Source organism: Carcharhinus amblyrhynchos, chromosome 32 (assembly GCF_965287045.1).
Source record: "Carcharhinus amblyrhynchos chromosome 32, sCarAmb.v2.hapA, whole genome shotgun sequence".
Classification (NCBI taxonomy): domain Eukaryota; kingdom Metazoa; phylum Chordata; class Chondrichthyes; order Carcharhiniformes; family Carcharhinidae; genus Carcharhinus; species Carcharhinus amblyrhynchos.
The window spans coordinates 16,385,846-16,402,029 of record NC_137355.1 but is presented as its reverse complement, the minus strand read 5'-3'; the positions used below and the strand labels follow the sequence as shown (position 1 = coordinate 16,402,029).

The 16,184-nt window shown below is 45.3% G+C and overlaps 1 protein-coding gene across 1 annotated transcript in view; it reads left to right on the top strand.

Annotated features, from left to right (window-relative positions):
- Nucleotides 1-16,184, top strand: part of LOC145360690 (collagen and calcium-binding EGF domain-containing protein 1-like) — a 107,378-nt gene that overhangs the window by 85,977 nt on the left and 5,217 nt on the right. The window contains exons 5-10 of the mRNA XM_080216049.1: nucleotides 1,174-1,311; nucleotides 2,347-2,453; nucleotides 6,574-6,682; nucleotides 11,188-11,336; nucleotides 13,647-13,682; nucleotides 14,727-14,762. Coding sequence (XP_080072175.1) covers nucleotides 1,174-1,311; nucleotides 2,347-2,453; nucleotides 6,574-6,682; nucleotides 11,188-11,336; nucleotides 13,647-13,682; nucleotides 14,727-14,762 — 575 coding nt within the window. The remainder of the gene's footprint in view (nucleotides 1-1,173; nucleotides 1,312-2,346; nucleotides 2,454-6,573; nucleotides 6,683-11,187; nucleotides 11,337-13,646; nucleotides 13,683-14,726; nucleotides 14,763-16,184) is intronic.

Sequence of the window (16,184 nt, the reverse complement as noted above, 5' to 3'; positions counted from 1 at the left end):
ACCTTATCAGCGTTACACTGTCACGCGTTTTGATGCAATTTTTCAGGAAACTCCAGGTCATCATTTTTTGGTTTGATTTATTATTGTCACATGAACTGGGATACAGTGAAAGGTATTGTGTCTTGCGCACCATACAGACAAAGCATACCATTCAAAGAGTACATAGGCGAGAAGGAAAGTTGAGAGTGCAGAATGTAGTGTTACAGTCATAGCTAGGGTGTAGAGAAAGATCAACTTAATGTGTGATAGGTCCATTCAAAAGTCTGATGGCAGCAGGGAAGAAGCAGTTCTTCAGTCGGTTAGTATGTGTTCTCAGATTTTTGTATCATTTTCCTGATGGAAGAAGGTACTTTTTTTTATTCATTTATGGGACATGGGCATTGCTGGCTGGCCAGCATTTATTGCCCATCCCCAATTTTCCCTGGAGGGCAGTTGACCTCAACCACATTGCTGTCCCAGACTAGGTAAGGACGGCAGATTACCTTCCCTAAAGAACATTGGTGAACCGGATAGGTTTTTCAAATCGACAATGATTTCATGGTCATCAGTAGATTCCTATTTCCAGATTTTTTTATTGAAATTAAGTTCCACCATCTGCCGTGGTGGGATTCGAACCTGGGTCCCTGAAACATTAGCTGAGTTTCTAGATTAATAGTCTAGTCATAATACCACTAAACCATCATTTCCATGTCGTTCATACAGGAGAAGGAAAAGATAGGGTGCAGAATATAGTGTTCCAGTCATAGCTAGGGTGTAGAGAAAGATCGGCTTAATGTATGGAAGACCCATTCAAAAGTCTGATGGCAGCAGGAAAGAAGCTGTGCTTGAGTCGATTGGTATATGATGTCAGACTTTTGTATCTTTTTCCTGACGGAAGAAGGTGGAAGAGGGTATGCCGGGGTGCTTGATTATGCTGGCTGCTTTTCCGAGGCAGCGGGAAGTATAGACAGAGTCGATGGATGGGAGGCTGGTTTGCATGATGGATTAGGCTACGTTCATGACCCTTTGTAGTTCCTTGTGGTCTTTTTCAGAGCAAGAGCCTTATCAAGTTGTGATACATCCAGTTGGCTGCTATTTTATCACAGAAAAGCACCGACAATTACTCAGTTGAAGTGATGGTGCATGTTTGCTATTTTTATACCAGTAACATGTACCTGTTGTTGCTCTCTACAGACATCGATGAGTGTTTAGTCAATAACGGCACACTGTGTGATCATAAGTGCATTAACACGCTTGGAAGCTATGTGTGTAAGTGTCAAGAAGGATTTCACCTGAGCGCAGATGGCAAGACTTGCCTCAGAACTTTCAATGGTAAGGGAGAAGGTTTCTTTTCAATAATAAAACAAAAGTTCATTCTAAAGATTCTGCTCAGTTTCAAATAAAATCATCATTACTGATAATTAAATACTCTAGTTCTTGAAACTTAATACATTCAGTATACAGCATGACACAGTGGCACAGTGGTTAGCACTGCTGCTTCACAGCTCCAGGGACCTGTGTTCGATTCCCGGCTTGGGTCACTGTCTGTGTGGAGTTTGCACATTCTCCTCGTGTTTGCGTGGGTTTCCTCTGGGTGCTTCGGTTTCCTCCCACAGACCAAAGATGTGCGGGTCAGGTTGATTGGCCGTGCTAAAAATTGCCTCTCAGTGTCCTGAGATGTGTAGGTTAGAGGGTTTGGTGGGTAAATATGTAGGGATATGGGGGTTGGGCCTGGATGGGATTGTGGTCAGTGCAGACTCGATGTGCCGAATGGCCTCTTTCTGTACTTAAGGGTTTCTATGATTTCTAGTATTATCAGTAGACCATTAATCCAAGAACTCAGCTGATGTTCTGGGGGACCCGGGTTCGAATCCCATCACGGCAAATGATGGAATTTGAATTCAATAAAAAAAAATCTGGAATCAAGAATCTACTGATGACCATGAAACCATTGTCGGAAAAACCCATCTGGTTCCTTTATGGAAGGGAAATCTGCCGTCCTTACCTGGTCTGGCCTACATGTGACTCCAGAGCCACAGCAATGTGGTTGACAGTTATGTGGGTAAGATGGGTATAGAGGGATATGGGGGCCAAACACAGGCAATTGGGACTAGCTTAGTGGTGTACAAAACGGCGGCAGGGACAAGTTGAGCTGAAGGGCCTGTTTCCATGTTGTAAAGCTCTATGAATCTTAACTGCCCTCTGGCAACTAGGAATGGGCAATAAATACTCGCCAGCCAGAGGCACCAATGTCCCGTGAATTAATAAAGAAAAGTAGACTGCCAACTCGTTGGGTAATTAAAAAACCTCAAAGCTTCAATAGTGGAGTTGTGACTGAAGATACTGACTATTTCCTCTTTCTTTCAGACAGCAGGGCGATTAAATCGGAACACCTGATGAGTGCTGGCACTTGTTCGGTCACTTGTGAAGAATTTATGCAGATGAAGCAGATATTGGCACAGCTCAAACAGAAGGTAATGCGATTGTATTCTCCCCCCGAGATCCATATAAGTTCAACCAGATGGTGAAGTGTTACTTTTCGCAGCTATCACCTGCTATCATTATTAAGTTGACTTCAATGGTCTGGCCAATATTCATCCCTCAACCAACATCACTCAGACCAGCCTCCCATCCATTGACTCCGTCTACACTTCCCGCTGCCTCGGCAAAGCAGCCAGCATAATCAAGGACCCCACGCACCCCAGACATCCTCTCTTCCACCTTTTACCGTCGGGAAAAAGATACAAAAGTCTGAGATCACGTACCAACCAACTCAAGAACATCTTCTTCCCTGCTGCCATTAGAGTTTTGAATGGACCTACCTCGCATTAAGTTGATCTTTCTCTACACCCTAGCTATGACTGTAACACTACATTCTGCACTCCTTTCCTTCTTTATGAATGGTTTGCTTTGTCTGTCTAGCACGCAAAAAACAATATTTTTTGCTGTATACTAATACATGTGATAATAAAAAATCAAATCAAATCAAAGATTATCTGATCATTAGCACATCGTTGTCTTTTGATTTGATTTGATTTATTATTGTCACATGTATTAGTGTACAGTGATAAGTATTGTTTCTTGCACACTATACAGACAGAGCATACCATTCACAGAGAAGGAAAGGACAGAGTGCAGAATGTAGTGTTACAGTCATAGCTAGGGTGTAGAGAAAGATCAACTTAGTGCGAGGTAGGTCCATTCAAAAGTCTGATGGCAGCAGGGAAGAAGCTGTTCTTGCGTTTTTGGAGCTCTCTGTGCATTAATTGGCCACCACTTCAATTTCAAGCCTATTTATTAGTATCACAAGCAGGCTTACATTAACACTGCAATGAAGTTACTGTGAAGATCCCCTAGTCATCACACTCTGGCACCTGTTCGGGTACACTGAGGGAGAATTTAGCATGGCCACTGCACCTAACCAGCACGTCTTTCAGACTGTGGGAGGGAACTGGAGCAGCGGAAAGAAACCCACGCAAACATGGGGAGAACATACAGACTCAGCACAGACAGTGACCCCAAGCCGGGAATTGAACCCAGGTCCCTGGAGCTGTGAGGCAGCAGTTCTAACCACTGTGCCACCATGCCGGTTGGTTTAGGTTGGAGTACATTGAATGACCTCTCTGAATTTCTTCAGAAGTGTTTTTGATGTCCACCTTAGTAGCTGACGCCTAGTTTAATGTCTCAGACAGAGGACAAACACCTCCAACAGTACAGTGCTCCACCACGCTGGGGGGAATGTGAACTCATGACCTTGTGATTCTGACCTCTGACCCAGAACAGGGTTCAGAGTAGAACAGCGGCCTCCAAACTACAGCCTGTGAGCCACATCCGGCCAATATATATATATCCAATATATCCGGATCGGAGTTTGGAGACCGCTGGAGTAGAAGAAGGGGAGAACAGCCATGGATATCAGTGCTGAGCACCATCACAGGACCTGTTGGTTGTGACTGGTTACGGGACAGTTGCGAAGCCGTAGACATTTCTGAACAATAAATGATTTATTGTAAGAACACAACATTCACAGATGTACAGGACTAGAATCATAGAATCCCAAAATCCTTACAGTGCAGGAGGCCATTCAGCCCATTAAGTTTGCACCGACAACAGTCCCACCCAGGCCCTTTCCCAGCAACCCCACATATTTACCCTGCTAATCTCCCTGACATTAAGGGACATTTAGCATGGCCAATCAACTTAACCTCCACCATTTTAGACTGTGTGAGGAAACTGGGTGCTCCGGATTCCTCCCACACTCTAAAGATTAAGTGGATTGGCCATGCTGAATTGCCCCTTAGTGCCTAAAGATAAAACATAAGAAAACATAAGAAATAGGAGCAGGAGTAGGCCATCTAGCCCCTCGAGCCTGCCCCGCCATTCAATAAGATCATGGCTGATTTGTTGTGGCTCAGTTCCACTTTCCCACCCTCTCCCCATAACCCTTAATCCCCTTGCCTACCAAAAACCTATCAACCCGTGTCTTAAATATATTTAGCGAGGCAGCCTCCACTACTTCAACGGGCAGAGAATTCCAGAGATGTGCAGGGTTAGGTGGATTGTCTATGCTAAATTATCCTTTCATGTCTAAAGATGTGCGGTTGGGTGGATTGGCCATGCTAAATTGCCCCCTAATGCCTAAACTTAGAACATAGAACACTACAGCACAAACAGGCCCTTTGGCCCACAAGTTGCGCCGATCATATCCATACCTACCAGGCCATAGATCTATAACTCTCAATCCCATTAAATCCCATGTACTCACCCAGGAGTCTTTTAAAAGACCCCAGTGAGTTCGCCTCTACCACTACCGACGGCAGCCGATTCCACTCACTCACCACCCTCTGAGTGAAAATCTTACCCCTGACAATTGGTCATACTAAATTATTCTTTAGTGTCTAAAGATGTGCAGTTGAGTGGATTGGCAATGCTAAAGTGCCCCTTAATGTCCCAAGATTAGGGGGCATCAGCAGGGTAAATATATGGGGTAAACCTGGGTAAGAGTCAGTACAGATGCGATGGGCCAAATGGCCTCCTTCTGCACTGTAGGGATTTTAGGATTCTATGATTCTAGTCCTGTACATCTGTGAATGCAGGGATTTTATGACTTCAGCTTCACAGCAGTCAACAGACTGAAATGTGCCAAGTTCATTTGTAATGAACTCTTAATTCCCATCCCTGCTTCGGGATTTACAGATTAACACTTCCCAGAATTTTAAATCACAACAGGAGACAATTTGGCCAAATTTTCAGACAAACTCACAAACTATTTATAAAAATAACTCAATGTGGCTTTGATTGTGTTACATAAAGATGCTTTCATGGTTAGATTCATTAGTAAGCTATTATTAGCCAGAGAATCAACTTAGTGGGTGGTTGTGTAAAGACACATGCCTTAGTTATGAATGGCTGCTTGTTACTACACTTTTTTCATTTATTAATTTATGGTATTGTTGAAACAGTTGCGGGGAAGTTCATCCAGATTGACAACAGTTGAGAAACAGATAAAATAGTTATGAACCCACCAGTATTTAAGTTTATTCATTAGTGTCACAAATAGGCTTACATTACCGCTTCAATGAAGTTACTGCAAAAATCTCCTGGTTGCTTACACTCTGGTGCCTGTTCGGGTACACTGAGGGAGAATTTAGCACAGCCAATGCACCTAATCAGTCTTTCGGACTGTGGGAGGAAACCCATGCAGACATGGGGAGAATGTACAGATACCACGCAGGTTGTGAGCCAAGCCGGGAATTGAGCTGGGTCCCTGGCACTGCGAGACAGCAGTGCTAACCACTGTGCTAATCTGATGAACTTTTTAATCTTAGCTTTAGTAATGAATATCAAATGATATTGACCATCAGGTAAGTGCATACGGCTGTGTAACTAGTTTGTCCTATCAAAGACTCTTGCCGGGATTCTTGGCCTCCCAGTGGAGATTTTCTTGATGGTCCATCATTGACCAGTTGCAGGATCTTCTGGTCCCGGTGCTATCAATGGAATTTTCATTGACTCCACCTCACACTGTCAGGAAACATGTGACGGGGGTGCACCCCATCAGCTCAAACATCCTGCTGGCAAGAAGACTGTGCTGTATATTTATAAATTACTGCCCTGTAGTGTAGTACCTGGGGCTGGTTAGCATGTGGTTCACAAGAACTTGATTTCAATCCCTGTTATTAAGACCCAGGACAGAAACTCCAAGTTATTTTGTATGAGATTTAGCTGATTGTTCAGTTAAATCTCATACAGAACATGCATACAGTCTCGCCCTGCTATGAATGCTGCGATGTACTTTCATACTTTGTAACTGTTAAAGCTCATTCCACACACAGTCCACTGAAATACTCTCACTCGGGTGTGTGAAACTCAGTGCAAGTTTTACACGTGATTTTGGCACTGGTGAACATGGCATGTTTCACTCCAGGTAGCATTCAAGTGACGCACTAAGAGGCTTCTCTCAATGACTCTATGATTCTAAATGGCCTTCTTCTGCACTGTAGGAATTCGATGAAGCATCTTTTGTTGTGAATCCAGGGGCTTACTAAATGACGAAATTTCTTTTACAACAAACTGATTCTTTCCTCTCCCCAGCTTCTGTTTGCCAATCTGGACAACTCCAGTGAGAAGACAGGGCTGGCCAAGAAATGTGCAGAAACATTGCGGTGCCCGCCACACGTGCCTGGTGCCCCCGGACCACCTGGTAAGACCACCCAACCTATTCCCGTCTGCTTTAAGAAAGAAACAGTCAAACTCTGGGGAAAGCCTCAAGGGTCGACGCAGTTCCTCCCACAGCAGAATACCTTCAACAACTGTCCCCACTTCCTCCCTCCCTTCCCATTCCCTCCACACCCCACCCTTCAAATCACCTCCGCTTTCCAGCACCCTTAATACAATTAACACGAACAAGCTGGAATATCACATGCCACACCACGCCTAAGGAAGTCTATATTTGCCTTGGGGTCGGTGGGGCGGGGTAGTGCAACAAAGGTTCACCAGATTGATTCCTTCATTGTTCTCTTAGCTGAGGTTCTTTGCAATTCCAAAGAATGAGAAGCGATAGAATCAGATGCACCATAGAAAGTATCCTTTCCGGATGTATCACAGCTTGGTATGGCTCCTGCTCTGACCAAGACCGCAAGAAACTACAAAGGGTTGTGAATGAATCTCAGTCCATCACGCAAACCAGCCTCTCGTCCATCGATTCTGTCTATACTTCCCACTGCCTTGAGAAAGCAGCCAGCATAATCAAGGACCCCACGCACCGCAAACATTCTCTCTTCCGCCTTTTTCCATCGGGAAAAAGATACAAAAGTCTGAGGTCATGTACCAACCAGCTCAAAAACAGTTTCTTCCCTGCTGCCATCAGACTTTTGAATGGACCTACCTCGCATTAAGTTGATCTTTCTCTACACCCTAGCTGTGACTGTAACACTACATTCTGCACTTTCTCCTTTCCTTCTCTATGAATGGTATGCTTTGTCTGTGTAGCGCGCGAGAAACAATACTTTTCACTGTATACATGTGACAATAATAAATCAAATCAAATCATAGAATCTCGACAGTACAGAAGGAGGCAGTTTGGCCCATCGAGTCTACACCAACCACAATCCTGCAAGGCCCGATCCTCGTAACCCCATGCATTTACTCTGGACCTCCCAACCAGGGGAGACATCTTCTCACCATCCATGCTGTCAAACCCTGAGCTGGAATTCAGCTTATTGCAACAAAGTGGGGAGAATGGATTTTTTAATTGGGTTACTGGGATTGTGAATGTATTCTTCAAGTTTTTTTCAATGACTTTTAAAGTTTATTTATTAGTCATAGTAAGGCTTACATTAACACTGCAATGAAGTTACTGCAAAATTCCCCTAGTCACCTGCTCGAGCCAATGCACCCTAACCAGCGCATCTTTCAGGTTGCGGGAAGAAACTGGAGCACCTGGAGGAAACCCACGCAGACACTGGGAGAATTTGCAGACTCCGCACAGACAGTGACCCAAGCTGGGAATCAAACCCGGGTCCCTGGCGCTGTGAGGCAGCAGTGCTAACCACTGTGCCACCGTGCTGCCCGTTGTGGAAACACTGTGGTAACACTTTCTGTGTTGTAATCAGACTGGTTTTCAATTGCAATGCATAAAGCACAACATTATACAGGAATGTATCACAAGGGTGTAACGCCTTATCATAAGCCACAAGGACAAAGCGTGAATGCTGTATGGAAAAGGTACCTGCACAGCGGGGTTGTATGTGAATCATAATTGTTTTCTTCTTCTTGTGAGGGCATTATTTGCAACACTTGACAGGATACTTAAGAAATGGTGTCACTGACAGCGTTGTGTTTGATGAGATTGCAGAGTGGGTTATTGAGTCATAATAGATAGGGAGGCCTTGGATTAGATCCCTGTAGTTGCTGGGTGGGTCTCGCCCTTGTTTGAAACCCACAGCCAGGCCTTTGTTACCCATGAACTTGACTATGCCCGTGCCATCCTGGCTGGGTCCCTAGTTTTCTGCTCTTCGTAAATGAGCCTATCTTAGAATAGAATCATAGAATCCCTACAGTGCAGAAGGAGGCCACTCAGCCCATTGAGTCTGCATCGACCACAATCCCATTCCTGTAACCCCACATATTTACTCTGCACAATGGTTAGCACTGCTGCTTCACAGCGCTGGGGACCTGGGTTCAATTCCCGGCTTGGGTCACTGTCTGTGTGGAATTTGCACATTCTTCTTGTGACTGCGTGGGTTTCCTCCGGGTGTTCCGATTTCCTCCCGCAGTCCAAAGATGTGCGGGTTACGTTGATTGGCCACGCTAAAATTGTCCATTAGTGTCCTGAGATGTGTAGGTTAGAGGGATTAGCGGGTAAATACTCAATGTAGGGATATGGGGGTAGGGCCTGATGGGATTGTGGTTGGTGCAGACTCGATCGGCTGAATGGCCTCTTTCTGCAGTGTAGGGATTCTATGATTTCTATGAACTACGTAAATTTAGCCTGGGTCAATTTAGCATGGCCAATGAATCTAGCCCACACATCTTAGGTTAGGTGGATTGGTCATGGTAAGGATTATGGGGATAGGTCAGGAGGGTGGGCCTGCTCTTTCAGAGAATTTGTGCTGATTGATGGACTGAATGGCCTCCTTCTGCACTGTAAGGATTCCACGGACAGGAAAACACATGGTTGACTCTCAACTGCCCTCCAAGAGCAACGAGCGATAGGCAATAAATGCTGGCCCAGCCAGTGACGCCAATGTCCCATGAATGATTTTTTTTAAAAGTTGCAACAAATAGGTTAATTAGTTGAATGCAGATAAGCAGCCACATTGGAATTTTAAAAAAGAGTCGGAGATTGAGAATATTGAGTCAAGGTGGGATTGTGTGAAGGTCTACATGGGTTCCTCAAATCCTAGGAACATCTCTTAACTCTAGTAAACGCAAGTCCCCACTTCTGATTAGATTTACATGCAGTTTTTGATGAAGGGAACTTTACAAGGAGAGAGCAGCGAGGGAGGAAGTGTTTATATTATTAGCGTGGATAATTGGAAACTATCTTGGTTGTTTACACTTGACAAGATATACCGTCAAAGTATTCTGTTTAGAATTGGGCCTTAAACGTGGCATCAAAGAATGCTTCGTGACTAAGTAAACTGTGCTACAATTGGTGTGGCCAAAGTCCAATGTAAACTCAAGCAGATGGGAGGGTTTTTTTCGGTAATTGTACGACATTCTTGCTGCCATGCATCTGACAACTATGCTGGGATCAGTTGATTGCTAATCCCGAAAACACATAGATGCAAAACAAAGGCAAAAATATAATTAAGGAGGAGGTGCGATCATCAACCTCTCTATTTAAAAGTCCAACGGAGCAATGGAGAGAATGTCAAGAACTTGGACTCGCATTTTTCTCGCTCCCAGGTTCCCATTGTTCAGAACAGGTGTCGGCCTGAGTCATTTGATAACAATATCAGCAAAGGGCTTATCCTCGCATACTATAGCACAATGCTTCACAAGCCCATCGTCAAACCAAGCCACAAAATGAGGTATTCTAACAGGACTAGACAGGGTAGATGTTCCTGATGGTGGGGGAGTCCAGGGGTCACAGTCTGAGGATTCAGGGTTGACTGTTTAGGATGGAGATGAGGAGACATTTCTTCACCTAGAGAGTGGTGAGCCTGTGGAATTCTTTACCACAGGAAGTAGTTGATGCTAAAACATTGAATGTATTCAAGAGGCAGCTGGGGCAAACAGGATCGAAAGGTTATGGGGACAAAGCAGGATTAGGCTATTGAGTTGGACGATCAGCCATGTTTGTGATGAATGGCAGAGCAGGCTCGAAGGGCCAAATGGCCTCCTCCTGCTCCTATCTTCTACGTCTCTATGATGATCAGACGACCAAAGCTTAAGAGATGTTCCGAGGATTTGAGGAACCCATGCAGACCTTCAAACAATCCCACCTTGACTCAATATTCACAATCTTTTTAAAATTCCAATGTGGCTGAAGGAAGTAGATGTTATAGATTATCCTACTTGCAAACTCTACACAGTCACCAGGAATCAAACCCAGGTCCCTCGTGCTGTGAGGCAGCAGTCTAGGCACTGTGATTTGTTTTAATCGTGGGAACTGGGCGTTGCTGGCTGGACCAGCATTTATTGCCCATCCCTAGTTGGCCCATGGGTAGTTGAGAATCAACCACATGTGAGAGCCAACCACAGTGGTTAGCATTGCTGCCTCACAGCGCCAGAGATCTGGGTTCGATTCTCCCCGTGTCTGCGCAGGTCTCCTCCGGGTGCTCCGGTTTCCTCCCACACTCCAAAAGGTGCGGGTTAGGCTGCATTGTCCGTGCTACATTGTGTACCTGAACAGGTGCCTGAGTGTGGCGACTAGGGGATTTTCACAGGAACTTTGTTGTAAGCCTACTTGCGATTAATAAATAAACTTTAAAACTTGCAGTTCTAGACAATGCTTTGGAGCCACATATAGGCCAGACCAGGTAAGGATGGCAAATTTCCTTCCCTAAAGGGACATTAGTGAACCAGATGGGTTTTTCTGATAATCAACAACGGTTTCATGGTCCCAATGGGTGCAAGATGAAAAGCCTTCATCGATGCCTCTCTTTTTAGCAACATCCAAACACAAAGTGCTGTCTATAGACTGAGATTAATTGACCTAATTTGCTATAAGCACGGTGCCATTTTTCTTTCTTATTTAAGGTCCACCGGGAGCTCAGGGCCCGAGAGGCAGCGTTGGGCCTGTGGGGCCTCCGGGAGACCCAGGTCCTCGTGGGCCCAGAGGTGATATGGGCCCCATGGGTCTCATCCCTGATCAAGCCTATGTCAAGAGGGGAAGACGCGGTCCAGTGGTAAGTGAATTTCGTCATGTGCAAGGCATCAAAACTGTGGGGCGGCACGGTGGCGCAGTGGTTAGCACTGATGCCTCACAGTGCCAGCGACCCTGCTTCAATTCTCGGCTTGGGTCACCAGGGAGCTTACACATTTTCCCTGTGTCTGTGTGTATTTCCTCTGGGTGCTCCGGTTTCCTCCCACAGTCCAAAGATGTGCGGGATGGGTGGATTGGCCATGCTAAATTGCCCCCTTACCGTAAGAAGTCTCACGACACCAGATTAAAGTCCAACAGGTTTATTTGGTAGCACGAGCTTTCGGAGCACTGCCCCTTCATCAGGTGAGCCAAGGTGTAATGCTCCGAAAGCTCGTGCTACCAAATAAACCTGTTGGACTTTAACCTGGTGTTGTGAGACTTCTTACTGTGCCCACCCCAGTCCAACGCTGGCAATTCCACATCATGATTGCCCCTTACTGTCAGGGGGACTAGCTAGGTTAAATGCATGGGGTTATGGGGATAAGGTCTGGGTGGGATTGTAGTTGATGCAGATTTGATGGGCCAAATGGCCTCCTTCTGTGCTGTTGGATTCTGTGACTTATCTATGACTAAGCTTTTAAGGACTTCAAAAAAATGAGGGAATGTGAGTCACTCTAACATCATTAGCTGCTCAAAAACACTCCTATGATGTGCAGGTTAGGTGGATTATGTAACAAGTCTTCAGGGGCAGAAGTCCCTTCACCAACACCCCTTTATTTACAATTCCAACAGCAGTACACAGAGTGTGCCATCAGTTAGCAGTCTACCTTCAGGAGTCATGATGTGGAGATGCTGGCATTGGACTGGGGTAAACACAGTAAGAAGTCTTACAACACCAGGTTAAAGTCCAACAGGTTTATTTGGTAGCAAACACCACAAGCTTTCAGAGCGCTGCTCCTTCGTCAGGTGAGTAGCGTTTGCTACTAAATAAACCTGTTGGACTTTAACCTGGTGTTGTAAGACTTCTTACTGTGCTTACCTTCAGGAGTGCCAGAGGAACCGACACACCCGGCTAAATACACGGCAAAGACTCCCTGATTGGCCCATCAATTGGATCCTTAATCAGGGAGTTCACACTCCAATTGGCCAACCTCAATGACATTGATTGAAGTCATTACGGATTGGCCATGCTAAATTGCCCCATAGGGCGGGATATTCTAGCTGCGCTCATCCCTAAAATCCCATCCGAGGTCAACGGAACTTTGCATGGTCCGTATCCCGCTCACAATATGGGCGGGATGGGAAAGTTCGTCCCTCAGTTTTGGGGCGTTACCAGGGTAAATATGTGGCGTTATGGGGGTACAGCCTGGGTGCAATTGCTGTCAGTGCTCCATGGGCCGAATGGTCTCCTTCTGCATTGCAGGGATTCTATGATTCTAAGCTACATGCCCTGACAATGTTCTTATGGCAGCATCTAGTTTAATGTTGATATATATGTGGCAACTGTAGATTCAGGAAGTGTTTGACACGGGAATTATAGAACAAAATATGGTGTTGAGCCATGTAAGATATAAGGGTGACTGACCAAAGACCTCATCAAGGAGGTACATTTAAGGAGTGTCCTGAAGGAGGGAAGAGAGAGGATTAGGGAGGAAATTCCAGAGCTTGGGCACATGAAGCCATGGTCACCAATGGTGAAGCGATTAAAATCGGGGATACACAAGGGGCCAGACTTAGAGGAGTGCGGGTATTTCAAAGGGCTATGGGCTTAGGGGAAATGGCTGCAATAGGGTGGGGAGAGAGCATAAGATATAGGAGCAGAATTAGGCCATTCGGCCCATTGAGTCTGTTCTGCCATTCGATCAAGGCTGATACTTTCTCAATCCCAGCCTTTTTCCCGTATCCCTTGATCCCCTTACCAATCAAGAACCTATCTATTTCTGTCTTAAATACACTCAATGACCTCCACAGCCTTCTGTAGCAATGAATTCCACAGATCCACCATCCTCTGGCTGAAGAAATTCCTCCTCATCTCGGTTCTCCCTTTACTCTGAGGCTGTGTCCTCAGATCTCTCCGACTAATGGGAACATCCTCCCCGCATCCACTCTGTAACAGGCCTTTCAGTATTCCGTAAGTTTCAATGAGGTCCCCCTTCATCCTTCTAAACGCCACCCATTGACAGGATCATGAGACAAGCAGTCATTTATTCAAGGAATGTGGGTGTCACTGGCTTGGTCAGTATTTATTAGCTATGGGCCCTAGTTCTCCGTGTCCGATCACACAGCACCTATCATTATTGACACTCAGATGATATAATATCTTGCAAATTAAAACTATCTATTATATTTCTAGGGTGCACCTGGAACACCAGGAAAGAACGGACAAAAGGTACAGTTTCCCCCAACTCTTTTTTGAGAAGAAAAAATATACATTTTCGTTGCGAAGCCAGATTTCTCACTTGAAACCTGCTTCAGTTGAGTGGGATGTTCTACGTTAAGTTTGTTTATTTATTAGTGTCACAACTCAGCTTACAAGGGGCATAGATCAGCTCGATAGTCAACATCTTTTCCCAAAGGTACGGGAGTCTAAAACTAGAGGGCATTGGTTTAAGGTGAGAGGGGAGAGATACTAAAGGGTCCAGAGGGGCAATTTTTCACACAGAGGGTGGTGAGTGTCTGGAACAAGCTGCCAGAGATAGTAGTAGGGTGGTTACAATCTTTTCTTTTGGATAGCATTTAGACGGTTACACGGGCACGATAGGTATGGAAGGATATGGGCCAAATGCAGGCAATTGGGACAAGCTTAGGGGTTTCAAAAAAAAGGGCGGCATGAAAAAATTGGGCTGAAGGGCCTGTTTCCATGCTGTAAATCTCTATGACTCTACATGAAGTTACTGTGAAAATCCCTTAGTGGCCACACTCTGGCACCTGTTCGGGTACACTGAGGGAGAATTTAGCACAGCCAATATACCAAAGCAGTACGTCTTTTGGGCTGTGGAAGGAAAATGGATAACCCAGCGGAGACACGGGGAGAACATGTGCCAATGACCTGGGGGTTCGATTCCCGGCTCCTGGAATTCTGGGTAACTGTGCGGAGTCTGCTCCTCCATGTAGGTGTGGGTTTCCTCCGGGTGCTCCGGTTTCCTCCCACAGTCCCTGAAAGACATGCCGATTAGGTGCATTGGCCGTGCTAAATTTTCCCTCAGTGTACCCGAACAGGTGCCAAAATAGGAGATTTTCACAGTAACTTCATTGCAGCGTTAATGTAAGCCTACTTGTGACAATCAACTTTAGGATGTTCATCTGCATAATATTCAATCCTGATATTACCCAGCACGGTATATTCCAGATCTTGGTGACCAGAGTTAGTCATCATTGCTGGCTTCTAGTTTAAAAGTCAACCCTTAATTTGTGAATCTTTACTGTTTTGCAGGGAGAGAGGGGCCCTCCAGGACCACGTGGACTACCAGTAAGATATTTACCGAGAAAGATTGTGTTAATTTGCAGCTCTCTTTAAATGTCATATCTGAGTTGAACGCTTTGATCATACCTTAGATGTCAACGTGTCAAAAGTGCAAACAGAGGGAAGAATTCATTTCTTGTGGAGGTCAATTTCAGGTCAAATGCTATAGGTGAAGGAAATTGCAGATTTAGCTGGAGCCAAAAAAATTGTTTCAAGGGCTCAGCAATCTGATAACTCCTCTCACTCACAGGAAGTAACCCGGAACCTACTTTTTAGGATATTTTTAAGACAATTTCAGTTCGGTGTTCTTCAGGTAACGGACCAGGAAACACTGCCATCATCACTGGATTCCAAAGCAAAGTTTGTTTATTTGTCACAAGTAGGTTTACAATTAACACAGCAGTGAAGTTACTGTGAAAATCCCCATGTGATGACTTCAGCCAGGCTAATGAGGCTGTCTTGCTGGAGTATGAACTACCTGATGGGTCCTAATTGATGGTTAAATCAGGGAGCCTCATGCTCCCTATTTAAAGCAGGTGTGTCAGACTCTCTGCCTGCATTCAGCAACTGGAGAGCTGGTGGTGTATGGATGTATGGTGTAAATAAAGTAACTTGGTGACGGGATTTCGCCTCCGTGGAGTTATTACGTCACCACACATCTGGCGTCTGTTCGGTCAATGCACCTAACCAGCACATCTTTCCGACTGTGGGAGGAAACCGGAGGAAACCCACGCAGACATGGGGAGAATATGCAAGCTCCACACAGTCAGTGACCCAATCCGGGAATTGAACCTGGATCCCTGGCGCTGTGAGGTAGCAGTGCTAACCACTGCACTATTGTGCCGCACCCCCCATGCCCCCCCAAGCAGCACAAAGGGCTAGCTATAGAGACAAAATCCTTTGTGAACCTGTAAGAGTTATTGGAAAACTGAATTGTGCAACTCTTTAGTTTAGGCATGTTCATGACAGACGATTGTTGTTCCATGAACATCAACGTCATCAGCAGGAAGGAAAAAGATGTCTAGTCACACAGTTGACACAATTGTCAGATGACTCAGATTTAACTTATGACAAGGTTTGTGATGAACATTCTCATTTCACAATGAGAGAGGGTGGAATGATGGCACAGTGAGTTAGCACTGCTACCTCTCAAAGCCAGGGACCCAGGTTCAATTCTAGCCTTGGGTGACTTGGTGACTGTCTGTTTGGAGTTTGCATGTTCTCCCCGTGTCTGCATGGGTTTCCTCAAGGTGCTCTGGTTTCCTCCCACACTCCAAAAGTGTACAGATTAGGTAGATTGGCCATGCTAATTTGCCCCTTGGTTTCCCAAGATGTGTAGGTTAGGTGAATTGGCCATGCTAAATTGCCCCTTGGTGTCCCAAGATGTGCAGGTTAGGTGGATGAGCCATGGTAAATTGCTCCTTAGTG